Genomic DNA, 25,951 nt, shown 5'->3' with positions numbered 1-25,951 from the left:
AACTACCGGATTCAGGGTGTGAAGTGTTGATCAATAGTGGAGTATTCTTATTCCAGTCTTCGCACTGGGCCTGTGTTTTCAATGTTCATTAATATGAAGTTGGTGGAGGACAAAGTACTGCGTAGCGTGTTGACAACATTGAAGGCATTTGGGTAAGATATATGTAAGAAATGAAATACGGCAGCAACATCGTATATCCACGTGACGGGGCTTTCGACCTAGAGATTGTACATGTATTAAATGGTAAATATTGTTGGTACCAGGCTGTCCTTATAGGATAAGAAACCCGTCCTACTATATAGCGACCTAGGTATACAGTAGGATATGTATATAAACGATAGACATCTAGATCAACTACCAATAAATACTAGCCATCATGATCCTTATAAACAACTGACTGGGGGATGACAAAAGGAACTTAGTGTACAACGAACGGGCCCGAGCGATAGAAAAATCATATTTCTGCATTTCCATCTTAAGAGCTCCGAAGGGGTTCTTGGTATCGAATGTGACAACCAAACTCTTCAACTGTGACCTCAGTGGTAAACATTTGAACCCTGGTGCATTCACATTTTGGACCAAATTGTGAATCAACAATTTACCACGGCGGGCATGAACTTGTTAGTTCATCGCATGCTGAGTGCCTTCATCGGGATTGCTCTGCGTAGGCTGCAGGACAGGCCCTTAAATCGTTTTATAACTATATACTACCAACCGCCTTTTTCAATCTGGTCATACCAACTCGAAACCCTCCCTCTCCTTCGGAGGTGGGACAACTGCCTGCTGTACCAGCAGGTGGTGGAGGATATAGGTCTCTTTGGTGTTTGGCAAGTAGCCACAAACAGTCCTCATAAGAGTCAGGACGATAAAACTCAAGACGCTGGGGAAATATCCAAAATGACCGATAGCCACCGTTTCAGGTCTGGCCTTCCAAGCCTTCGTCACTCCACAGAGTGGGCGTTGAAAATAGCAGACGACATCGAAAAGAGTTGACCACCGGGAGCGAGGCATGCCAGCAACCATGCGTTGCATTATTCATTGCCCATGTAGTATCCCAACCAGTGCTTGCCTGAGTTTCTGGACTCCAAGCGTTGCGAGGAAGCTGTAGATTTGAATCACAAGAGCCCACACAAGCTGGATGATACTGGCGAAAGAGCAATATGGGAGACCTTGAGTAAAGGTAAACATGAGGTGGAGATGCTTGCGCCGATCACCGAAATCTGCTTGATATAATTGTTAGTAAAAGAATTGTAGTGAGGCTGGCTACTTGGTGCTGACCTGTTATTGATGTGTGTCTTCGGTTCCCATTGATATTCAAGACTCTCCCAGACGAGGAAGTGCTTTAGGATACAATGTCATTTGAAGTGAACAACATGGCGAAGAGCACTATTGAAGTGTGCAAGGAGATGAAAGTACCAAAGAGGGAAAGGGATATGGAAACCGAGTATTGATATAGTCACTGATACCATATGTCGATCGGATGGCTAGAAGCACCCTGGAAGGCTTGCTTGCAAGGAGGATGAAGTTAAACGAAGAAGGGACTGGTAATGGAAACCAGGTATCTATATAGTGACTGCAAGAGTTCCCTACGATTTTCCGAGCGTAGAGATGTCGATGAAATATAGAAACATAACTCACTAGAAGTCAAAGGGAGGAAGAAAGCAATAGATGTTAGTTGGTTTTTATATGAATGACCACAGCCTTTTGGGGGCCTGAAAAGCCAGGCTGTAAGACAGCAATCCTCACCCGCAAGACAGACGCAATATGTCTGAGAAATGATAGAGCGTCCTATCTACCGACATTCTAGGAAGCTCAAATATCTTATAGCGTAAAGGATGCGTAGATCGTAACAACCGGCCTTGAAATCATATCATTCGTTACGGCCAAGCATATAAACTCCTCTTCTAGCGCCATACAAAACATTTGCAGAGTACCTGCAAGAAAGGCATGGAAACCCCGGCCGAAACAGCCCGTAAGAAAAAGAAGACATTGTATCTCCATCCAAAAGTACAAAAGACTATAGAAACCAATCTATCCAAGCCAAGTTCCTTCATACCGCACTGTAACCACCCCGCGAGCCCGCTCCTTGCAGAGTATTGACCACACGACGGAGCCAGTCCTGGAAGATATAGGGGATATCACGGATGGTATCACCATGAGGGAGCAGATCCCAGCCACGGGCGCCGTAACGGTTGTAGTTGAGCCAGGAGCCGAAGATGAGGTAGGCAGCAATGAAGAGGAAGGCACTGAATAAGTTAATTAGCAGTGCGTCCCAACACGGAAGAAGACACAGGAAATGAAGCTCCTAGGAGCCAAGAAAAACTCACATGATGATCAACCAGGTAAAGAACCCCCAGCTCTTGGAGCTAGGAGTATCGCCCTTCTCCTTCTCGTACTCGTCGCAGGCGTACTTTGTGCGCCAATCCAGTCTCAGGATGTAGGTATCGTCATCCGACGGACCAGCGCTCTTGAATTGCAGACTACTGCTGCTGTTGCTCGAGGACACACCACCTCCCTCACCGTCCGCTCTTCGTCGTCGCTCCTTCGCTTCCGGATCCTCAATTGTATCCAGGCCCTCCAGTCCAGATCGCTCGTGGTCGCACTGGAACTCAATTATAGCGCCTGCCTTCTTACCCTTGTCTTTGGAATATTCCTTGTATGTGCCACCTCCCAGCTTAACGCGTAGACCCTCGGTCTCTGGGTCGATATCCTTCAATCGCTTCAGTTCTGGGCTCTTCGAGTCTTCGCCAGCGGCCTCGAGGTCGACGATCGGGAACGGGAAAGTATGAACGCCACTTCCGTCTTTCTCGGCTCGGCGCACGAATGCGCAAACTAAACAATACATCAGTTATCGTGGTCATGCAAGCAGAAGACCACTTCAACATGGTCGCGTCATCTCAGCCTGGAACGTACTGTTTTTGTTAGTTCCGCACGATATGTTCTCGTCGTACTGGGCAGAGCTCTTGAGAGTATTGCAAATATTCAATCGGTATGTTGTGCTCGTCCTCGTCATGTTGTCAGGTGTCTCCACGGTGGTATTCAGTACGTGGACGCCTTTTAGGGGACTGAGATCGTATTTGTGATTGCCGACATTGATGTTCGCGCAGTCGAAGCCAGACGCGGATGCCAGGCTCGGTAGGAGGGCGGAGAGGAGGAGTGGAACTCCATTTGATTGTATTCGCATTTTGATAGTGTGGCGCTGGCTGGGTCGCGAAGGGTAGGGAGGACGGATGAAAGCTGGGATAAGGCTTTCGCGCGGGATGGAGCTCGATAGCTCAGGTGGAGATGGTCACGAGGACAGGTTTACACAGGACAAGTGTGACCAGTGCAGTTAAAGCGAGATTGGAGAGATCTGGTTCGGGTTCGAGGTCCCTGTGGAGGTTGAAAAGTGACGATGACGGGGTTGTCCCTGCGGAGGTGTTTCGTTTCTCCGGTGGCGGTGTTTTGGCACTAAAAGGTGATGCCTATCCCCCAACTCGAAATGAGGATGCCTCGAAATGCTTAAAACTATTTCTGGAGTTCTAATGACTTTTATCAAAATGTTCTTTTATATTCCTTGAAAGTAATAGCTATGATGTCACCCCAAGTACCCGATGGCGTACCCAACCCGATATATGGCATGTACAGAATAATATAAGCAAAATAGAAGAACTAATACATCTGAAAAAGAAGCAGAAATAAGACCTGATGATACTCTCCCTATATAAATATGTAGTGTATAGCTCCCATATATCACCAGCTCATCGCCACGCACGGACCACCCACTCAAACCCGATATCAAACGCGCAAACCAACCAACCTGCAACGAGGACAAAAACATAATCCCATACACAAAAGAACAGACAAATTTCCAAAGACCAACCAAATATCTCCCCACGCAGACAGCCAAAATGGTGCAGCCGCGTATGGTAAGCCAACCCCCCACCAAGCTCAAGCGACAAACCCCGCCAAAGCCCACTCGAGCTAACCGGAAAACCAACGCGCAGCTCACAAAGGCGGACGAGACAACAGCCAATGACGAGAATGAAGTCCGCCGCGAGGATCAGGAGAAGATTAACCGGTTCAGTCGATTGCATCAGCGCGAGACTTTGCTTGAGGAGCAGTTGAAGGGGAAGCAGGTATGGAGTTTTCACTTTGGAGGATTTTGTTTTCCGCTATGTATTGCATCTCTTGCTAACTGGATTATAGAAGGATAAGGAGGATTTGGAAGAGGTTTCGATGGAGTTGGAGCTTGCTGATGAAGATGAGCTTGTGCCGTAAGGAATACCTTCTTCCCATATCTGTTCTTCTCATGTTTTTTCCTGTCCGTTTTGGTATCTATTCTGGGTCTTCTCTGCTATTCCCATTAAGGAGGTCTATGAAGAAACCGAAAACCGAAAACCGAAAAGGAAGGAAAGGAAGGAAAGGAAAAAAGCCATAACTAACAACACCCCAGTTACAAAATCGGCGACTCATTCTTCCAACTACCGCTATCAGATGCACAGGGAATGCTATCCACATCAACAGAGAAGATCGACGCAGATGTCTCCAAGCTGGAGGACTCACTTGGTGAGCTGCGCGAGGAAATGCAGCAGCTGAAGGTTGCGCTGTATGCGCGGTTTGGTCGCAGCATTAACCTGGAGACTTGATTGGGATGGATTAGATGTATTACCACTTTACTTTTTCGTCTCCTAAGGACTTGTTTCTCATTCCTTTCTATTGTCTATGTGAAAAATGGAGATAGAGGGTTGACAATCTTCAATGTCTAGATTGAATATACGGAATGGATGAACTTGATGATAGGTCAGATGGCGTGGCATTTGCTTTGTACCCACTCATAATCATGAGTACATGGAGGTGTATATTTGTAGATAAAGCGGGATATTATAAGTCAGATGAGGGCCACAGCTCGTCAATATCATTCAAACAAAACATAGTCAAGAGGTATCTAAGAGGGCGAGAAAGAAAAAGAAAAGATAAAAAGATAAAAACACGAACAGGGACCGCCAAAGCAAGTAGGCAAAACATATGGCTCCACAACCTGTGGCATATATTTAGGAACGGCACAGGGCAAGAATCAACACAGATAACGCCTATGCGCCGTAGTGATGCCCAGTCATCCAGTAAGGGGTGATCCAAGACCAATATGAGGGAAATTCAATCAATAAAACTTAAGCTGATGATGTCGTGGGCCTCGTCCAGGAGGAATGTATATACGGCGGGCGTATTTGTGTTTTCGTATGTGTTTCCTGTGTATAATAGTAAATCACCGGAACTTGGCACGGCAGCGGCCCATGATCTCGTTTTGGCAGACTAGTTCGGCGCTGAATTCACTCCCGTCTAGCGTCAGGTAGATATCGAAGTAGACACGGTAGAAGATGCCCTGGGGTGTGTCCATGCGCTCGAAGTCGGTCTCAAGGTTCTTGCGCGACAGATCGGATGTGAGCGTGACGACTTCCTTGATGCCTAGGGAAAGTATTAGTACTTGGTACAAGGAAAATATCATCTCTTAACCTACGTGGATCCTTGGTGTACTCGGGGCAGACGTCCTCATCACAGGCGTACAGCACATCCTCGTACATGAGTGTGGCGCCAGGTGCAACTTGACGGAAGAAGCTGACCTTGACTGGTTCGCCAATTCTGACACGCTCTCCCTTTTGGACGAAGATCTGACGGGTGTACTTGCATCGATCGCGGCCATCCAAACTAGGAACACGGTACTGTTCTGGGTGATAGCCTTCCTTGAATGGCTGAAGCGTGGCCATAAGGTAGTGCCGACGTGCTACGCGGTGTGTGATGACCCGCTCGGTGATACCTGCAGTGACTGCACCCTTGACGATGGCAGCCACAGAGTCCATCGGGCGGACCACCTTTGTCTGATACTGCGGCGGCACATGGAGCTTGATCTGCTGGAAGAGGTATTCTGAAGCACCAAATCCGCCGACGACCAGGACGTTCTACAAAATGTTAGCTCTGCACTGAAGACTAGGCCGGGATGCTCTTACCTGGAGCAGACGGTTCTGTGCTTGAATAGCGATAATCTGGTTGCGGACCAACTCCAGGATACGGTTCACGACAGGCTCGAAGCACTGAAGAATCTCCTCGTTCATGAAGGTCATGTAGCCCTCCTCAATGCCGGCATCGGGGAAGTCAGCCTCGATACCCACGTCCACTGCCCATTTTTGCCCGTTGTTACGGAAGTCGGCCTTGATGCGGTTCTCAAAGTCCATGATACACTTCGCGTAGACCTTGCCCGCAGTCCGAGAGCCATCCGGCAGCTTCATCTTACGGATCTTCGCGCGCAAGATGTTACTGAAATTCCGATTCAATGCTGTTGAACCACACGAGTCACCAGACCCGGCAGTGCATTCCATCACACTGAAGGGCTGCTCTTCCTCAACCTCATACGCAATCAAATCCACGGTACCACCACCGCAATCCACAATCAAAATAGCGTCGCCCACCTTCAAGTTGAGCAGACCGCTCTTGGCACAGAACAAAGCCGCTGCCTCGGGCTCTGAGACTAGGGTGAGGCGGTTATCATTCTCGTCGCGCAGGAATCCAGCTTGGATAGCAGCGGTTCGCGTCGCAGCCTTGCCAGCATCGTTCCAGATAGCCGGTACCGTCAGATAGTATCGGATATTGCGTTCCTCACGCGTAAACACCTCTCCCAGAGCCTTTTGCAGCTGGGCGCGAATGGCTTGTCGTAGTTTGAAGAGGTAATCGGCAGCGACATCGATTTCGGACTTGCCCGGGGGAAGGGGAGGCAGGTTGATGGGGTCAATATAGGTGTTTCCGGAGAGCATCAGCTGGAGCTTGAACCACTCAACCTTTTGCACTTGGGGCTTGGGGTATCCGGTCGGGGCAAGAGCATCGGCGATATCAGGGCCCCATCCTACCACCTTTTGGTATTGGTCGTAGTAGAGGACGGTTGGGATCTAGCAGAGAAACCCGTTGTTAGACTCGCGCTCATGGAGTACAGTTATTAGTCACGCTCACCTTTTGTTTTGCGTGGGTTCCGGCCCCGGGCCATTCCGTGATGATATCCTCGCTTGCCTGGTTGTTGGTCGCGAATGCATATGCGACACCGGAGAAGGTTGTGCCGAAGTCAATACCGACAATCAGTTGGGCCTTGCTCCGACCCCCACCCTCGACCTCGACCGCAGGGTTGCGCCCTGGATACTGAGAATTAGACAGTGAGGGTGCAACACTAGGAGCCATCTGCTGCTGCATGCCATAGCCCGGTGGGCCATTTAAGGGAGCATTTGGGTATTGGAGGTTTGTGGTGATGGGTGGGGGTTGATGTTGTTGACCGTGCACCATTGGGCTGGTTGGTCGGTTTGTGTAACTTGGCGGTCGGCCTAACTGTTGAGGCTGTTGAGGCTGTTGATTCATTGGGAGACTTGTTGTTGATGAACTGTGACCAGATGGGGGTGGGGAACTAGGGGTGGGAGGGACAATCGGGTTGGAATTAGGAAGAGGTTTTTTGTTCCTAAAGCCAAATGACTTAAATCGGGAACTCATGAGATCCATGTGAGGCGACAAGAAAGGGAAGAGTAAGAAAATTGGAAGGGGGGAAAAAGGTGAAAGAGGGGGAAAGTGAGGCTGAGGTGAATTGTGGAGATCAAAGAATGACAATACTTTTTCCGTATATACGAAGTACAATAATTTAGAATTAGAAAATTAGCATAAAAGAAGACTGACGGTTTTAAATTCCCGAGAGAAACTGTTTATACGCTATATTTAGATAGATATAGTTCTTGTTTATAAGATATACTCCGTACCATATACGGAGTGGATATAAATCTCCAAATCACCCAATTTACTATTTTGACCCTTCAATCTCACTGGCTTGGCGCCCAGCTCTCCGCGGGGTAGGGAATACATGCTCTTTGTGAAATACGTAAACTACTATATATGTATGGAGTACGGAGTACATTGAGGTAGTATATAGATGTTTTCATGGCTCCCATGTTCGATTCATAATTCTCTGGATCATTAGGCTCCTTCTTTGTCCTGAGTTTTTGGCCCCCAAAAGGTGAAATAAAATTGGAAGGACACAGCCTTGTTGCAGGCACGCTGTGTCTCCGACTTACAGGGATCCGCTTTCCGACCAGCCCCCCCTTTTAAACTGCTACTTTTCGCATCACCCAGTGGGAAGGCTGATAAAGATTTTGAAGCATGCTGTTGGGGTCCTGGATATAGCCGCAAGCCTTCCGCTCTCCGCGCTTTTCAAGGCGGAAACCCATGCGCTCCACAAGGGTCAGCACTTCTTCCTCAGATAACTCGACATTGCCTGGCTCGCCAATCCCGGCCCCCTCGTATTCGGGACTACTTCCTCTACGGGAGTGACCGTCATCGAAATGCCACAATAGTGGACCCACGTTGATCCAAAGCCCATTTGGTTTGAGGCTGTGTCGGATCGTCTCGATGTACCGAATAAGGTTTGGCGCCGTGTCAATGAAGAAAACAGTCGTTACCGCGTCAAACGTCTCGCGGTTGTTCGGCTGGGTATACAACACGGTGAAATCCGCTGCAGACATGGACATAGTACCTAAGCGACGACCAGCATTGGCAGCCTCCTGCATGGTGAATCCGGGGTGCACGTCGGGGATCATAACTTGCTGGAGTTGCTGCGCTCGGGATTGCAGATTGGAGAAATGCAATGCAAAAGGATGAAGGGCGTGTTTTGCCGGTCCCTCGGTGTGGTTCAGAACCCAGCTACTGGCTAGGAGCTGGTGGTAGGAGATCTCGTTTCCCTCGGCGTCATAGCCTGCCATACAGATTTCGAAAACTAAACGGCCGAGGCCAGCGCCAGGGACCAGAACACGGATTTTCTCTCCGCTATCACGCCGTGTCTTGAACTCCTCGTCGAGAGCCTGGAGAACGGGGTCATAGCAGACTTCTCTCTCGGATCGTCCTTCGAGACTCCAGTCACGATAGAACTGGCGTATAGTTGAGTGGGCTTTGTTGACATCTGATGAAGTTGCTATGTCATGCCAATTCTGAGTAGGATCCGTTCTGTTGGGGTCTGCGGGAAGACCAAATGACTGGAGACCCACCGCCAGAATTGCATCGGCAATATCGGCGTTCGTATCAATGGCATCGTCTACCTTATTGAAGTTATCAAGGATAGAGAATGGAGGCTCCGAGAGCATCTGCCAGTGCGCCGAGGGCAGGGCATAGAACGCTTGACGTCGACGATGAGTAGTATTCATATGCGCTGTCCGCCGAAATTGTCTGTGGGCGGATTAGCCATTGCAATTGTATGTAGACAATGGTTTCTATCTGAGGCAGAAGCTACCAGTCAAAGACATGTGTTGGAATCAACTGTCTACCCACATACCTGAATGAGTCAAATGCAGCAAATAGCACCCTACGCTCCTCGGGATCAGCGAAAGGGTTGAAGTCCCCTCCCCAGCTGCTCTCTTCCCCGGCCTGGGGCTTTTGTTGCTCAGATGCCATGCGGAGGTTGTCAGATTAGCTCCACGTTTTAAGGGTAATTGATGCTCAATGCTACAGGGCCCCAAGTCCTATGGGGAATTGACAGCGACGAAGAAGCAATTGTTGAAAAGAAGAGAAGAGAGTGACCAGTGAAAGTATATGGAGGGGCAGACAAAACAAGTTGGGCAATCCTTAGGAGGCCAACAACGGCTCCCATTGGGCCAATTGACTTTACCGCCATGCTGTCCGCCTTTCCTATGTAGATACAATAGACGTATAGCTGAAGTCTAATTACATGTACCCAGATATAGGGATGTATATATATGTATCTAAATATGAAAAGCTACAAGGGCGAGTTAGGTAGTCCTTCATCCGCCTCTATTTGATAGTTGCAGTGCGTCTTTTTCATATCTATAGACACCGTAGGAGATCTTGAGGTATTGCTTATTGATCCACATGGTAGCAAGATTCGTGCAGTGTGGAGAGACTAACAGGAAAACGTAATCAACGTAGAGCACTGCCATGAACTATCTAGTTATTATATCTCCTTGGGAAAAAAAAGACAAAGAGGCAAAGAGATGGCCGACTAGTGATTTTCTGCCAGCAATAACAAGGTGGGAGCCAATAGGAATTAAGTCGCAAGTGGGCTGTTATTGGTTACCGTAACCGCCCAGGGCGGGGATTCGATGTTGAATATCCCGACTTTCAACACCTTGCCTAAATACAGTTCTCACATACATTTTCTTTTGAACAACACTTCTATTCCTTACACTGAGAACCGGCAAGGCAACAATTATGGCGACCGGAGCCCCACCAGCCGTTCCCTCGGCAGAGCTAGCTACTCCCAGCGTCAAGCCTCAAGAGATCTCGTTCACCTTGCCCAAAGCTTTGCATACAACAGCACATGTTCACTTGAACTTCTTGGGTCATTGTGCCATGGTATTCCTGGCTACCTCATCGCCAGGTGATTCGGGCGGCTCTATCAAACCTATGGGAAGTTTCGTCTACGCGATGCCTGATGTAAGTCCTTACCTGCCAACTTTGCAATGCTTTGCCATATTTCAAGTGAAGGCAATGCCATTTTCCATACCATTCTGTATGGACAGAGGATGGCATCTTTTCTTTCCCTTTTTTTTTTTTTACAGCGCAGCTCCCAGAACGGGTCCTTCTTTTTCTGTTCAAAGTGGAATATGCTGCAATCTGCCAGGCACATCCCAATCTCGAAGCTCCAATTAGGTAGTAGACTTGGGATAAGAGGATATCCCAATTCTCGTGATTGGACTTCAACTTTTTCAATAAAATCGTCTGAGTTACTAGGACATGGCTGACATCTCCATAGCGCACTTCATCCAAGTCGACAATCTCAACAACACTCTACACATCAGCACCTAGCATTGAATACACAAACCGCATAGCCAAGATCCTGGCTCGACGGTTTTCCATCCCGGTCTATGTTGGCTGCAGTATTGACCCACACGGCATGGGGTTGGAAGTCGCAGAGGAAATGGAAGGCTTGACCAAGATCGTCAACGTGATCATGGAGAAATGGGAAGAGCACAAGCAGGAGAAGGCTGGAAGTGCTAAATAAACGTCTGTCGAACGAAATATGCAACTTATGTTTAAGCGTCCAAGGATCAAAAATCACATACCTAATTGAAGCCAGTACGCAAACTATGCGAGAAAGCTCTTTATCGGCTCGTTGCGGGAGATTCTGACAGCAGTCCAATCGACGGAAAAGGCACTGGAATATGTACAATGCGATCGTACACCCGTGCCTGCGGGTCTGAGTTTGGTTGGGGAAGTTGGGCATCACATGGATATATGTTGGGTGTCTGAGGCATCACTATGTGATAGAACCCACTAGCTCTCTCTCCTTCCTTCTCTTCCTCCTCTCCCCGTGCGAGACAGTCAATCCACACAGTGTTTTCTCTATCTATATCGAATCTCCATTAATATAGCTGTGTTGGGTTTATGGGAGAATTTGTCAACAAAGTTACGTGCCTATAGGTGGCGTTGACGCCCTCACGTCTTCCCCTCACCTGTATTTAGTTCCCTTAAAGCGCATGCGTTATACCAGCATCAATGAGCATCAGCATGTGATTATATACTCCGACGGACATCCGCAATTAAAAAATCTCACTTGACCTTATTGAATCTGAGACACCAATATAACTAAGCTTTAACTGAGTCATGCGAGGTTCGCATGCACGTTAACCCCACCAGAAAACTACTATGCACATGTATGTGTGCTTACGGCAGATATTACCGTTGCATCTATTGTGGACATCCATGGATTAAAACTTTGCATAACATATAGGCAGTCGCGTAGCCTCATTTCATTCCTACCAATCCTACAATGAAACACATAATGAACAAAAATGCTAAAAACAAAATTCTGCCCACGTTACGCGTCACAAAAGAACAGTCAGCACCCCCCCCATCTACTCGGTAAACAACCCGACACATCCCAGATCCAAGCAAACCCCATTTGATCTGAGACACACCCGCGGACTAGCACACGGAAGACATCGGGAGTCTCGGGTTCACAACCGTGACAGTTGTTCAGCAGAGCAAATCGGAATGGCTCGGTTAACGGGTGTTTCATCTCGATCGTTGTCCCGCTGTGGGGCGTTGAGTCAAGGACACGCGGAAGTGAACAATTGAGATCGTATTATTTAGATTGTTTTAGATTGTCTACGGAGTATGTACTCCGTAGTTGGCCATTACGACGTCGTGGACATCACCTGTTTCATTCCCAACAGAGAGCCGCGTGTGCATTGGCTGAAAGTGGGGGGAAAGGGTCAAGGCAATATCGTACTATTGCTCTTTCACCTCGGAACCGGCCGATCTGCGTGTCTTTATCGTATACAGCTAGCGGCTGCGAGCTGAGAGTCGAGTACCGTGACACGTATATGTACGGAGTACATGTATACGAAGTATAAAATTAGAATTGGATTGATAGTCGCCACATGGAAGTGTTCCAATTGGAGCCCTCTCGGTAAGAGGAGATCAAATCAAAAGGCTAGATAGGCCAACAGTGGAGGAAGTATGGTACACCGCAAGTTCCGAAACCCAGGAAAGGACACCAGGAGCTATTGACTAGCTTCAAACTAACCTTGGGCACCAACAAGTATTTTCTGCAGGTATCATTGGGGGGATGCGTATCACCGGCAGGTCAATGCTTTACACGTGCCATTTCATGAGCCCCTGCATACTGTATGGAGAATAGTTCCGGCACGAACCGAGTAAACTTCCTTTAGGGTTAAGCGTTTAGCTGCATGGCACACGGCCCCCCTGTATTTCTGTATTCAAGGATGGACCGTGTCGGTCTTTGTCGGTCTTTGCCGATTTGGGATGATAGACGGTTTTATTTTTTTCTTATTTTTATTTTTATTTTTTTTATTAAATTGACATTCGAATTAAGTTCGTCGGCAAAGTCATGCGAGTTGTATGAGGGTCTCGGAGCGACTTCCTTGGAATCTCTAACCGAGGGCGTGCGGGGAAATGTCAAGTCGATGGCGACATTGGGCACAACTAGCACAGTGCTGATTTTCTGCAAGGGCCAAGTATCACTGGCGATGGTGAGACTTGAGCCGGGATGGGATTTCCCTTTCTCGCTTGGGAATGGTGGAACCCAGGTGGATGCCATCTTGGATTTCATTTTTGGTACTCGGTAGACTTTCAAGTGTCCTGTCTCCGAGGGAAACGTTTAGACCTAACTATAAAATTAACTCGATCGCGGACCTTCCCCGTAGAGTGGAATCATCGGCAAGCTCTGTGAAAGTAATGTAATCCCAATAGTATCCAAAGCAGACCTCCAGGGCTCACCGGGAAATGACTAACAAAGGACTATGGAACAGCCAAGCGGCTGAGGCTGTCTGTGCTCTATTCCATACTGAGGCATGATCTTTGCTAATTTTTTTGCTTTTTTTGCTTTCGTCTTTTTCCCCTGCACAGCATTCACAGTCCACTGTATCCACCAGTAAAACACATGCATGGAAGTAAAGCGCCAGTGGTATTGCGCAGGATATATTCTCCGTGAATTCTCCGTACTAAACTCAGATGGGATGGAACCCCGAACCTGGGATGATACTGATAATCAAAGAAAGGGCTCGCGGGCTTGGCAGTTTTCCTTTATGGCTACATACGTATTAGTTAGCCTAGGAAGTTAGTGCCTAGGTAAGATATTCCAAGGTTCGGAGTAGATACAATAAAGTACTCGGCTAAAGGTCGGAAAAACCAGGGTTTGATAGGTGAACCCGTAGAAAAAAACGGCAAAGGATAAAAAGCCAAGTCAAAAGGGAAAAAGTCAAAAGCCAAAGAAATCCGGGCCAACGCATCCGATTCCATGTGGTCCCGGTGCACTTCCGAAGTCGATCATCAGGGCTTGTGCAGAGGGGCGAGATCTTCGTGGACTACGTATCCTCTTTTGGTTTTGGATATCATATCGTATTACTTTATTAGCATCCATTACACTATCACTATATATTGTCCCTCTACACTTCCCAGGACTATAGAAGCCAAGTTTTCCAACCTTGGAAATACCTGGAGCTTTCTTTCAATCCAACACTGCCGATCCCCTTCCGTATTACCGGTATAAGATATACATGTACTCCGTACTTCTGCCACTAAGAGAGTATAGTAAAGTCTCGGCTGAGATCCGTTGAAGATTCCTTAAATTCCATATATTCTTATGGGCCACTGATGGAGTTAGGAAGATCGTAATACTCTTCTTCGTCGATCTATAGTTCGCTTTTTTTTTTTCTTTTTCTTTTCCTCTTTTCCTCTTTTCCCTTTCTCTTTTCCTTTTAACGTTGATTTTACATTCCCAAATCTCCCTTTCTTCACAGGATTCTTTGATCTTCATCTTTCCCAACCTCGGCATTTGCATACATCGTCCCGGCCTTCTGGGTTTAATTTCTTTTTTTTTCTCCAGTTTTCTTATTTTCCTGATTTTCTATTTTCCTTTTCTACTTCTAACAATGGCTTTGCAATCTTCATTCGAATAGCACCTTTTGAAGGAAATTCGAAATATTGACGCCTTGGAACTGTGGCGATAACCCTTATCTTACGCCACTAAGATTCTCACCCCGACTCTTAATTTGTTTCTCCCATATTCCTCCATTTTGCTGGGAGGAATAAATACAACATGCAACCTCATTTTCGTGGTAACCAAGGCTATGAACTCCCACCCGTGCAGTCGGTGACGTCGGGCGCGTTCCCGGCTCCCGCCTTGCTTTCCGCTCCGCCGAGCAGGCCGGATAGCGGGATGAGAATGTCTCATTTGCTACAGCCTATGCCCACAGCTGCGCCGACAACATCGCCGTACCAGCGCTTTTATGACTCCGCCTCTGGCTCACCAGGGGAGACTGCACTTCCCGATGCGCCGCCAATGAACTCAGTTCCAGGTCTCTACCAAACCAGCCCCGGACATGGCCAACAGACCGCTGCGCAGTTACAGCAAAAGCGCGCATATCGCCAGCGTAGAAAGGACCCCAGCTGCGATGCTTGTCGCGAGCGCAAGGTCAAATGCGACGCCTCGGAGTCGTCCAGTTGCACCGAATGTAACAATCGCAGGGTCCGCTGTCAGTTTACCAAAGAGACGAATCGCCGCATGTCGTCCATCAAACAGGTCCAGGATCTGGAAAAGCAGTTGCAGAATACAAAGCAGCAATTACAGCACTTGCAGACGGGCATGATGCGGCCGGATCGCATGGTCGATGTTGATGAAGGCGTCTCGCAGCCGATGATTAAGTTGCCCGAGATTGACTATCGACCTGTACGCCGTTCGAAGGCGCCAATCGCACAGGATTTCTCTGATGTACGGTCTAATCTTCGCCATTACGGCCGAGGCATTTTGAAGGTGCCCACCCCATACCGCCAACAGGCTGCAGAGTCAGTGGTGACTGGGGATGCGCCGGAGCTACCGCCGAAGAACCTAGCAGATCATCTACTGGCCCAGTATTTCGGTTGCATTCACTCGGTGCTTCCGGTACTCCATTGGCCCGCATTCGTCGCAGAGTATGAGAAAGTTTATCGGTCGGGGTCATTGTTGGGTGTTTCGACTGAATGGGCCGCTGTGCTGTTTGGTGTATTTGCCTGCGGTGCCATCCACACGAACGAGGCGGATCGGGAGGAGGAAGGCAAGAAATACGTACGCACATCCTGCGGGATTATTGATGTTTGGCATGACGTCTTCAACTTGGATCGGGCTCGCGCGGCACTGCTGGCAAGCATATTTCTCTACGAGGTGAATTCGAAGTCGGCTAGCTGGGTGTGGATCGGCTCGGCGGTGCGCGTGGCCCAAGAGATCGGGCTTCATATCGACTCCGGACCGTGGCCTGCGGTGGAAGGGGAAATGCGGAAGCGAGTTTGGTGGGGACTATACGCCTGGGACAGATTACTTGCGCTTGAGATGGGGAAGCCAGTGTTGATCAATGATCAAGATTGCGATATCGATCTCCCATGTCCCGTGGACGAGCAGTACATCACAGAAGGAGGCAAAATCCCCGACAGCCAGCAAACCACGCCCTTGCTCGCGACGATCCACGTCGTCCGGTCCATCGGCCAACTCACACGCACCCTACGCTCAGCAACCATCAGCCCCGCCACCCTCGAGACCTTCGAACTCCACTTCAACACCTGCCTCGCAACATTCCCCTCTCAATTCCACCCCAAAACCGACCAAGACCTCGACCCCCGCTCCCTCGCCCCGGTAATCTATCTCCAAAACGCCCGCCTCCTCCTCCACCGCCACAACATCTCCCCCTTCTGTCCAGATATCGTCCGCACCTCAGCAATGGACTACTGCGTCTCCACAGCCCTCGACACAGCAAACATTCTCTCCCGCTGCATGCGCAACTACCCAACACACCCAGCACCACCATCCATCAACGATCCCCGCTCCCACTTCGCCTCCTGCGCAAGCTCCCTCCTCTGCACGCACATCTGGCGCTGCACGCTCCTCCTCCTCTTCCGCGGCGAATACGCCGCCGCACTCGCATGCGTACAGGCGCTCTCATCAATCGGCGACGTGCGCACCGTGAACGCAGCCTGCGGGCGATACCTCGCCTTCTTCATAAGACGTCTCCTTGCCCGCATCCGTTCAACGGAAGGTCACCTTCCAGACCTCGACCGCGACGAAGAAATGATGGCATACGTCTCGGGCGATATGCAAGGGACCAGCGACGGCAGCTGGGTATGGCACGGGTCCGAGATGGGGTCCCAATTGGAGGGGATGGGGATCTCGACACCGACACCGTCGAGCCGTCCGACGGAGACGGAGACGGAGACGGACGCGGAGTGGGCGGGGTGGGAGTGGATCGAGAAGACTGTGCAAGATCTCTTTACCGAGCAGCATCAGCAACAACAGATGTCTTATGCGCAGCGGGATGTCGCCATGGGACAGCCGAAGCTGGAGCCGTCTTCTTCTACTCTTCCGCCGGAATCGGCTTCTGAAAGGTCGAGTTCGGCGCATTCACGCATGACGATTGCTAGCATTATTTGAAGCGGGTATATCCTATTTGCGGTTGTGTTGCTTTCTCCTTTTTGCCCTTTTTGCTTGTCTCTTGGTTCCATTGCATCGAGCACACGCCGGATTTGCGATGTTTATTTTCTCTTCGTCTCGATCGTCTCCACCTACGTCGCCAACTATCGCATACCGCTACATTGCTCCATCTGGGGTGTATGTGTATGGCTCTAGACCAGCTCTAGAGCTCCAGACTTTATACGGGCACTGTCACCTGCCTCCAATTCTTCATATCTTCCTTGCAGATATTGCATTGCCGATACCCATGCCCAAGTACTTCAATGTTGTTCATAGCCTTTGTCTTTATGTATATATTTCTAAACGGATCGGATTTCGACCGTTTCAATCTGCATCTGCATATATTTTTTGCTTCTTGGATTCCTATCGTGGCCGAACAACATTGTCATGCGTGTCAAGCATGACCAATGCCCCGTCCAAATTGACCGTGGCGCTGAGTTGTTCATAAACCGCGGTACTAGCCCGCTGCGATAAAAGTGTCGTATTGCCCGGATTAATTCTGAGGACACTGCGCCCTGTCGCGAACAGCCTATACTGGGGTACCGGGGTGGTCACCGATTGTCATGACCGTGTCATTTGTAGCCATCATGTCCGTGAGCATCATCGTCTTGAGTGATTATGCTCGTTATTATCAGTCCTACGTTAAGGAGTGAGGCCGAATACTCTTGTCTTGATAATTGGATTCAACACTACCTAGGTATCTTCACAAGAAGGCTATATACCCAATCAACAAGACCTCTTTTTTTGTTTTTCTATTTCAAGACCCCATTTCTCTCCACTTCTCCAGTTTTCTTCCTCTACCTTTCACCTCTTCACCTCTTCACCTCTTCACCTCTTCACCTCTTCACCTCTTCACCTCTTCACCTCTTCACCCCTTCACCCCTTCACCTCTTCACCTCTTCACCTCTTCACCTCTTCACCTCTTCACCTCTCCCAGCCCGACCAATCTAAAACCCCCACAGACTCAAATCAAAGTCCCCTCAACAGGGAAGAAGGTACCATTCTGAATAGCTCCAGCATGGTGACGGGCAACAAGACCATAACCAAACTGGTACCTGCTCAGAGGAAACACCAGTTAGAAACCTTGACACAACAGCAGAATCAATAACACGCAGGAACTCACTTATCAAGGAATGGCAGGACCTCAGCGAGACCAGGCGTCTTCCGCCAATCGCGCATAAGATCACAGACAATACCAAACAAGCCCATGAGCGTAACACCAGCCCTCTCCATACGACGATTCGCATCCTCAGCAAGCCTAGCATCGAAAGTGCCGCTCGCATCGGTATTGGCGAAGACTTCGTACCCAGCATCAACAAGGGAGAGAGCGAGGAAGGAAGTACCTGGCTGGAATATCAGTATCTGTTTCTCCTTTCTCTCGACCAACTCCACTTACAAACTTCAGTCACAATACCCGCAATAATCAGCTGCTTCTTCCCCGTAGCCTCAACCGCGGCGCGGAAATCCGCATTATCCCAAGCATTGACCTCACCCTGGCGACGGACAAAGGTCGCGTTGGGGTGCATATCAGTGATTTCCTTGAGCATGAGGCCGTTAGGACCTGCGTCGGAGGAGGTGGTTAGCACGGTTGGTAGGTTGAAGACGTTGCCGAGGGCAGCGTGGCCGAGGATGTTGTTGCGGAAGTCGTTTGTGTTGTAATCACGCACGACTTGGGCGAGGCCGACTTGGTGGTCGATGATGAGGAGGGCCTGGGTTCTTAGATTTGTTTTTCTTTTGCTCTGGACTTTTGTTGTTGACTCACTGCGTTGTCCTTGTCCAATCTGTTCCATGCTTGGGCGGGAACGGATGCTGCTAGCAGTAGGACTGCTTTGATTCCGGTGGAGATGAACATCCTGAAGCTGATGGTTTTGTAAATAGATGGACAAGGTACTATGGTTCTCTGATGTGTTTGGATATATCTTTAGACTTGGCGATTAACTTCCTTTTATACCCCGAGGCTGAGGGTAGCTGGTGCTCCTGGACTGAAGGTCCTGATTCTTCTCATGGTCTCATAATCATGACAAAGTATTTGAAAAGATCTCGATATGCTTATGGCGTTTTTTTTATTGCCTCTTTTCTCGTGCTGTCTGTGGTAGGTGGTGTCTGCTGTCAGTGCTTGAGGTATCTATGAATGTCTTGGCGCACACAAACGGCTAGACTATGACAGGGATTATGAGGGAATGGCCACATTACAGATTTGTGAGATTATGAAATCGTGACAGAGCATTGAAGACTTCATTTTTTGCCCCCTTTGCCCCAGTGTTGGAGGTTAGTGTGCAGTAGTTTTACCCTGGTGGGATGGTATAGATGAAGTTCCGCCATTGCTTGGTCTCAGGATTCGTCTTGAGATATAATCTAATGCAACGACTTTTTCTTTACTCTTTTATATTTATAATTAAATTAGACTCGCTGATAGCTTCGAAGGTTCACTGGTTGAGTTGGAGCGAATGGGCTGTTATTGCTTAGAATATACTAGTTATTAAGCGTCAAACTGGGATATGGGCATTCCTAGGCCCTCAACAGGAACCTTGGTTTTGGTGGTGGTCTAGTGGAATATTGCCATATTTTATTCCATCAATAAGGACCACCTACTGCGTAGGTACTCAATGACTGTAGAAGTTGGTCAATGAAACATTGACTTGTCCGGTAGCGCAATCGGATGTACTTTTTTGGCAAGGATTAAGCTTACACGATGAGCCACCACAAAATACCTGCAAGGAGTCCACAAGTCAAGACATAAGGAGAACTCGAAATTAACTGGAAATTGTGCCACAAGCCTCGGTTCAACCCGTCGGCTCGGTAGGCCGTAAAATACTCTAAGGCTGCAGGTTCGTTTCAGTTTTATTTAGGGTGACCTCGGGATTTGGTGGCTTTACAAATACGGGACATAAGCTGCGTGTCAGCATAGGTCAGCCCAACGGCTGAGCTAAATATGCACACTATCCAAACTGAGCCTAGCTAGTATTTGATTAGCATGTTTTCCCATGAATCATGTCACTCTGTTCATGGCTAAAAGCCTATTTGAAAAGTCAAAATAATCGGGCTTGTATCTCTCCACATGTCTTTGATGCCAACATTGAAGCCTTAGCATAGTCATTATTAGGGATCCCTTATCTAGCTGCTAGCTCTATTTGGTAAAATTTTTATTACTGCTAACGGAATTTTGATCTAAATCCGAGGCCCTTCATCCTCGCCTTACAGGCCGATTATGGTAGGAGCTCACGTTGTGGAACGGTGAGATGGGCCATGTAAACAACTCACTGTAAAATTCACCTGGACATACAAAGCTGCAACGATAGTACATGTGGAAGGAGCGAGAGAGACTTGAAAATTATAAAGTGCCGTCTTCGTAACTAATTAGTTGGTGTGTGGGGGTATGGTTATTTCTGTTTATCATTCGTACAGTCTTGTCACTTAAATCACTATGCGTAACCTGATACCTGATACAGTTCCAGATTGACTAGTCCTGCAGAGTACTCTCTGCCCGCGCGATATTCCTATTACGTTATATACCCTAGTCGGTAGCACACATCTAGCCGTAAATAACCCGCTCAAAGACCAGTTTGTCACATTTCTGGAAGTAGCTGTGTTCCAAGATGCGGGGCTCATCAAGACCCGGGACTCATCATCTTGCGTGGCCTAGCCATGAGTTGCTCGCAAGCTCGTAATCACGCGGTGCTTATATGCATCGGCAGAGTATTATGAATTGAGTTGGCTCGACTTATTCAACTCCCTCCATGACGTAACGTATCACTCCCATGGGAGACGTCTCATATAAATTATATCCAGAGCCTCTCCGCAGTATGAGCTGGACAGAATTTGCCTGCCTTTAAGCACTGCAGTAATAATATGGCCTTTAATAAGAGTCGATCCGCCCACTTGGCGAAGATAATCACTGACAACACTGACGAAATTGAGGCATATCGTCAGGAACAAGGATTACCGCCCTCGGTTTGGGCCCTGACGAACCGCTTGATGTGAAATATCCACCAAAGGTCGAAAGATGTCGACGGGCCGTTATCGATGCTAGCATGGAATTGGGCGACCTGGCGACGGGTCCAGTCGAACTTCGTCTCATACCTGGATGGGCCTCCATGACCACGTTTGGCGTGTCCCAGTTCATCTGCGACTTTGATATTGCCCGTCAGGTGCCTCTTACAGGCGATATATCGTATGACGATCTCTCAAAGATTGTCAACGTTGCTGCGTCCGTTCTACGTCAGGTCCTGCGGGCGGGTATGCCCTACCACATGTTCTACGAGCCACGACCGGGCCATGTGGCGCATACGGCGACGACGAAGGTCATAGCGCGAGAACCATTGATCTCAGAGTGGTCTGGCCTGTGCACCGACCTCATGCTTCCCGCTGGTGCTGGGCTGAGCAAAGCCTTGAGGGAAGAACCGACAGGCAGCAATCCCGCCAAAAGCGGCTTCATGGTCACCAAAGGCGACGGCGAGCCTGGCATGTACATGTACTTAGAGAAGCATCCAGAGAAGGCTCGACACTTTGCAAGAGCCATGGAGGCAGTCCGAAAAGATGAGGCGTACGCAACTCGACACTTTATCGACAGCTGGCCGAATGATTTGCAGAGAGGTAAAGTCGTCGATCTGGGCGGATCCGAAGGCACAGTGGCCTTTGCGCTGGCCGACAAGTTCCCAGAACTGGAGATCGTGGTCCAGGACTTGCCCGGGGCAGTTGAAGGTGCACGAGTTCAAGAGGGCAAGAACGTGTCATTTATTCCTCATGACTTTTTCAACGAGCAGCCTGTCAAGGACGCTGACGTGTATGTGAAAGCCGACATATCATTTCTCTGAATCCCGTGCTAATTGTTAAACTGGTTGATCCCAGATATATGTTCCGCTGGATTCTGCTTGACTGGCCCGACTTTCATGCCCAACGCATGCTAAGAGCTTTGATCCCGGCGCTGAAGCCTGGTGCCAAGGTCATCATATTTGATCAGATCATGCCTCCGGCTGGTACATCGCCTTTGAGCGTCGAGCGATATCAACGGTAAGCCACAGGACTCATTGCACCCTTTCCATTTGACAATGCTGATCGCGAATATTTCAGACACATTGATTTCGCCTTGTTGGCCCTTTTCAACTCCAAGGTATACATACCCAGATAGACCAACACGATTGTCTCCATTCTAACCTGGGAATCTTGATTGCAGCTTCGTGACGTCGACGAATGGAAACAAGTCATTACCCAGTCAGACCAGCGTTTCAAGGTCACGGATGTCAGGTACCCTGAAAACTCCCGACTTTCCCTCATTGAAATCGTATGGCAACCATAAAAGTCTGGTATGTATCGCATCCCATCGCTGGAAATGTGTCATATACGCGACTAGATAGAAGCCGCTCTTTTTACTCCTGTCTAGCCCAAGACAGTGCATACACAAGCTTATAAGGATCAATGCGAAACCCTCAATTTCGGTAGTTTCTGCCTCTTTCAATGTAAGATGGTCTAGGCATAATTTTAAGCCATCGCTACTATTTGAAATTTCTAAATCATATGTGCAAGGTAGTGAGATGTGGTGAGAGGTAGTAAGGTTCTCCCTATAATCGTGTCAAGCCCACCAACACACTACCTGGTGTTGGTGTGCACCACCAGATCCCGTTTTTTTCACCAGATCCCAGATTTGCAATTTTAGGTATCTTTTGTATGGCAACTATATACAAAAGGTACTTAGGCTGCGGAAGAATTGTCAAGCGGAGATTATTTTACGGCACACGATGAAGAATAATCCGAGTTTCTGGGGCATTGGCGTTCCAAGCTTTGAGGACGAGATGAGCACACTCTACCAAGAGAATTGGATGCTCACACGAGCCTGGTGGGTATACCCGTGGTTGGATCATTGGTAATTCCGGGCCCTTACAACGGGCATTCGAGTTATGGAGATCCAATCCTTTATGGTATATGCATCCAATTCGTCCCGGAGTCTACCTCCTCCCCCATCGGATCTACCCCGAGTTCAGAGATACTGGCTACCAATTTACGTGAAGAAAATGGCCCCAGATTGAGGGCAAAGTTGCAACGTCAAAGGTAATTAATAAATATAAAATAAATATAAATGCACAGGTTCACTTCCGAGGCTTGATTGAAAACAACAAAAACAAACAACAAAAACAAATAATAAGATATACACCAATATATAGACAAAACCTGGGGTTGGGGCCGAGGTCCAGTTTTTTTTTTTCTTGTGTAAGAAAAAGAAAAAATCAAGAGAGAAAAGGAGAGCCCTCTAGCCCGGTGAAGCTCCTAAAGTTGATATTAATCATGTCAGCAGTGTTCGAGAATCATTCCGAGATCATCAAGAAGGCATAAAAAGCGGCGAATCTGAAAGATTCTCTGCCTCGGCAGTACAAAGGATGGGAATATAAGAATCTCGAGGCAAATATCTACTCTTCTCGAGGATTTCAATGGATTGTGACTTACAACTAGGTCTGGGCGGCGGGAGCGGCGGCAGCGTTGGAGGTCCTGGACCGGGTATTGCTAGCTGGGCCAGAAACCCAGCGGGTCTGGCGAGAGGGCGACGGCCACGGGGACGGGCACCAGGAGGGCGGGCAGGCTCAGCATCCTGAAGCTCAATCCCGGTCTCAATATCGGCGGCGCTATAGTGTGAGTCAGCATATACTGTAACCCAAGCATGGAGCAACACATGAGGCTTTGTAATGACATAATGTATAAATTGTATTGTATATATAGTAGTGTAGTTTATCATACCGCTGTTGGCGATACTGCAGAGATCAATCCGGCTATGCGACAGCCGCCAGACCTAAGAGAAGACGAGGATGACGGCGAGGAGGGCAATGGTATGGGCCCAACCCCACCGCTCGACCAGACGCTCAACGATGGTCAGCCAGTTGGCAGGCGGGGGCGGGGGGGTCATCCCGCTGTGCGGGTGCGAAGGGGCATAACGGCCAAAGGTCAAATACCTGACTTTTCTAAATGCCTGGTTTATGTCTGATTCTAGGCCGCTTTTGAGACCGCTCTATACATTATATTATATAGTGGGACCTCCGACCTTATACCTACATAAGATATACCGCCTTATATACCGCCTCCATTTTTACTATAAGAATAAATATTCGGGAGCTTATACAGCCATAGTCTTCTTAGTGGTCTTCTTAGGTAGTATACTCCGATAGTCTTTTTATATGTCTTTTTAGTGGTCTTTTTAGGTAGATCAGCTCGACGAGCCATATCCCCAAGCTCCTCAGGCCGCTGCCTCAGAAGTTTTAATCCAACATCTAGCTTAGACATGGATCACTATACGGAGAGAATTCTACAGAGACGTCAAGGTGCACGGTAGAATGTGTGGCGAGATTGCTGAGTAGTTGTTGAAACTAGTTACAGGCTATGTGATTTGGCACTATATTTGAGAAGGGCAACTATATTGTCGCTGTCGGTGTAGATGGTGAAAGACGTAGGTTTTGGGCAAGACCTCCCAACTTATCAGTTCATCTTCTACCATGCCAACTCAGAGCCATCGTGGTCGAGGAACTTCCCACTCATCTCCGGAGTCGCACCGTCAATCTGCGGAATTCGTAGTCAGCCACTTTAATCACATCCGCATCTCTGTCTGCACCCGAGCACACATACCACTTTCTTTATCGCACGCGCACTTTCTTCGGGAGAGGTGAACGACAGTGAAGACAGATCGAATCCTAAACCCTTTGCGAGATCTAGACCATCCCGAGCCATATCGGTATCCACGTTTCTATCCGCAGAACGTAATTAGCACCATTCAAGAGGTGATATTTGAAGATGAAAATACGTACCCAGGATTTTGTGCCCAAATAATCACATCCTTATTATCCAGCGCCAGCCATTTGAAAAGGAAATTAGCTAGAGCCTTGCTCGCCCCGTATGCGGAGATAGGCACTTAATGTGAGGTGGAAAGTCAGCATTCCATCTCAGACAGAGTCAATCAGACACGACCTGTACCGACTTGGTACTAGGGCATCACGTACTGAAGTTGTACATGGCCGCCAAACTTCCGCCGGCGCTCGAGATGTAGACAAATTTTGCCTTTTTCCCCGGACTGGAAGGTCGTAGCAGAGGGAACACAGCTTTTACTAGCTCAAAGGGGCCGTATGCATTCACATCAATGTACTTTTGGAGCTCAGAGACGGGTGCTTCAGCTAGACTGTGGGTCGGCCCAGAGATGCCGGCATTTGCAATGACAATGTCGAGAGCACCAATATTGTGCATCTTCAACGTGTCTATAGCCGCGGTTATGGTGTCCGTAGATGTTATTTCGAGCTTGACAACAAGTAGGCTGGATCCCGAGGCCTTAGGAAGAGCAGAAAGAGACTCGGACTTGGATGGGTCGCGGACCGTCGCTATCACTGTGGTGTCTGGGGTAGATAGGTAAGTAGCTGCGAGCCCTTTGCCAAGACCTGTGAAAAAATGAGCAGGGCACCAGAAGGAGGGGGCAAACAAGCATACCGCGGTTTCCGCCTGTGATCAGAACAGTGGTAGGCATATTTGATTCGACGCTAGGTAGAGAATATGCAAAGTGGTAGAAAATAGGAAATAATCTTGGTTGAAGCAGGAGATTTGAAGGTGAAAAAATTGGAGATGGGATTTCAGTGCCGGACAAGATGGTAGCCAGGAGAAGCTGTGGCAGTCTTTATAGATATGGCCCTCCATAATATCTCCGACTCGAACTGCGTATTTAAAAGTGGATATGCGGATGTAGACGAAGATTGATAGGGTAACCCGTCAGGTGTCGAACCTAATCCATGATAACCAACAGGTCTTGCGGACACCAGATCTCTCCCGCTGTGCTGCTACTCTGCCAAAGTCCGCTAGCGGAGGAAGTTCCGCATGAAACTCCGCAACCTTATCAATCGCCCCACATCACTCGCCAATCACAAGTGGTAGGCTGTGTGGGTCAGCGGAGCCATGCGGATTTCATCGATCTCAGAGACAACCTACAGTGGTAACCTCTAGGGCTCACCATAGCCTTAATGA

The 25,951-nt window shown here is 48.5% G+C and overlaps 11 protein-coding genes across 11 annotated transcripts; 4 read left to right on the top strand and 7 right to left on the bottom strand.

Annotated features, from left to right (window-relative positions):
* Positions 1–732: 732 nt before the first annotated feature.
* N7519_001446 (uncharacterized protein) lies at positions 733–1,032 on the bottom strand (the record flags this gene model as incomplete). The annotated part of the gene is made up of 1 exon (XM_057288224.1): positions 733–1,032. One exon carries the CDS (start codon positions 1,030–1,032, stop codon positions 733–735), a length of 300 nt encoding a protein of 99 aa, XP_057154307.1.
* A 3-nt stretch (positions 1,033–1,035) lies between these two features.
* On the bottom strand, positions 1,036–3,449 carry N7519_001445 (autophagy-related protein 27; the record flags this gene model as incomplete). Its single annotated transcript, XM_057288223.1, is given in 5 exon segments — positions 1,036–1,220; positions 2,062–2,246; positions 2,328–2,832; positions 2,914–3,274; positions 3,294–3,449. Coding segments are annotated over 5 exon segments (1,392 nt in total), but the record flags the coding sequence as incomplete, so codon positions are not given.
* A 441-nt stretch (positions 3,450–3,890) lies between these two features.
* N7519_001444 (tubulin-binding prefolding complex subunit GIM3) lies at positions 3,891–4,628 on the top strand (the record flags this gene model as incomplete). The annotated part of the gene is made up of 3 exons (XM_057288222.1): positions 3,891–4,118; positions 4,189–4,256; positions 4,436–4,628. 3 exons carry the CDS (start codon positions 3,891–3,893, stop codon positions 4,626–4,628), a joined length of 489 nt encoding a protein of 162 aa, XP_057154305.1.
* Positions 4,629–5,245: 617 nt separating this feature from the next.
* Positions 5,246–7,302, bottom strand: N7519_001443 (Hsp70 family protein; the record flags this gene model as incomplete). The annotated part of the gene is made up of 4 exons (XM_057288221.1): positions 5,246–5,445; positions 5,498–5,936; positions 5,985–6,917; positions 6,979–7,302. The coding sequence occupies 4 exons, from the start codon at positions 7,300–7,302 to the stop codon at positions 5,246–5,248; spliced, it is 1,896 nt and encodes a 631-aa protein (XP_057154304.1).
* Positions 7,303–8,105: 803 nt separating this feature from the next.
* N7519_001442 (carnosine N-methyltransferase family protein) lies at positions 8,106–9,444 on the bottom strand (the record flags this gene model as incomplete). Its single annotated transcript, XM_057288220.1, has 2 exons — positions 8,106–9,219; positions 9,326–9,444. 2 exons carry the CDS (start codon positions 9,442–9,444, stop codon positions 8,106–8,108), a joined length of 1,233 nt encoding a protein of 410 aa, XP_057154303.1.
* A 774-nt stretch (positions 9,445–10,218) lies between these two features.
* Positions 10,219–11,011, top strand: N7519_001441 (proteasome assembly chaperone 4 family protein; the record flags this gene model as incomplete). Its single annotated transcript, XM_057288219.1, has 2 exons — positions 10,219–10,443; positions 10,763–11,011. 2 exons carry the CDS (start codon positions 10,219–10,221, stop codon positions 11,009–11,011), a joined length of 474 nt encoding a protein of 157 aa, XP_057154302.1.
* Positions 11,012–14,572: 3,561 nt separating this feature from the next.
* N7519_001440 (transcription factor domain-containing protein) lies at positions 14,573–16,930 on the top strand (the record flags this gene model as incomplete). Its single annotated transcript, XM_057288218.1, has 1 exon — positions 14,573–16,930. The coding sequence occupies one exon, from the start codon at positions 14,573–14,575 to the stop codon at positions 16,928–16,930; it is 2,358 nt and encodes a 785-aa protein (XP_057154301.1).
* Positions 16,931–17,933: 1,003 nt separating this feature from the next.
* N7519_001439 (putative isochorismatase family hydrolase) lies at positions 17,934–18,821 on the bottom strand (the record flags this gene model as incomplete). Its single annotated transcript, XM_057288217.1, has 4 exons — positions 17,934–18,024; positions 18,093–18,312; positions 18,366–18,678; positions 18,732–18,821. The coding sequence occupies 4 exons, from the start codon at positions 18,819–18,821 to the stop codon at positions 17,934–17,936; spliced, it is 714 nt and encodes a 237-aa protein (XP_057154300.1).
* Positions 18,822–21,000: 2,179 nt separating this feature from the next.
* Positions 21,001–22,265, top strand: N7519_001438 (uncharacterized protein; the record flags this gene model as incomplete). Its single annotated transcript, XM_057288216.1, has 4 exons — positions 21,001–21,752; positions 21,818–21,979; positions 22,040–22,079; positions 22,143–22,265. 4 exons carry the CDS (start codon positions 21,001–21,003, stop codon positions 22,263–22,265), a joined length of 1,077 nt encoding a protein of 358 aa, XP_057154299.1.
* Positions 22,266–23,409: 1,144 nt separating this feature from the next.
* On the bottom strand, positions 23,410–23,650 carry N7519_001437 (AMP-dependent synthetase/ligase; the record flags this gene model as incomplete). Its single annotated transcript, XM_057288215.1, has 3 exons — positions 23,410–23,449; positions 23,482–23,583; positions 23,607–23,650. 3 exons carry the CDS (start codon positions 23,648–23,650, stop codon positions 23,410–23,412), a joined length of 186 nt encoding a protein of 61 aa, XP_057154298.1.
* A 789-nt stretch (positions 23,651–24,439) lies between these two features.
* N7519_001436 (SDR family oxidoreductase) lies at positions 24,440–25,460 on the bottom strand (the record flags this gene model as incomplete). Its single annotated transcript, XM_057288214.1, has 5 exons — positions 24,440–24,508; positions 24,575–24,692; positions 24,754–24,856; positions 24,946–25,374; positions 25,424–25,460. The coding sequence occupies 5 exons, from the start codon at positions 25,458–25,460 to the stop codon at positions 24,440–24,442; spliced, it is 756 nt and encodes a 251-aa protein (XP_057154297.1).
* Positions 25,461–25,951: the final 491 nt, after the last annotated feature.

Source organism: Penicillium mononematosum (genome assembly GCF_028829835.1).
Source record: "Penicillium mononematosum strain IBT 11891 chromosome Unknown utg000001l:1.0-4488741.0:1.0-4491989.0, whole genome shotgun sequence".
NCBI lineage: Eukaryota > Fungi > Ascomycota > Eurotiomycetes > Eurotiales > Aspergillaceae > Penicillium > Penicillium mononematosum.
This window is presented reverse-complemented; position numbering and strand designations above follow the sequence as displayed.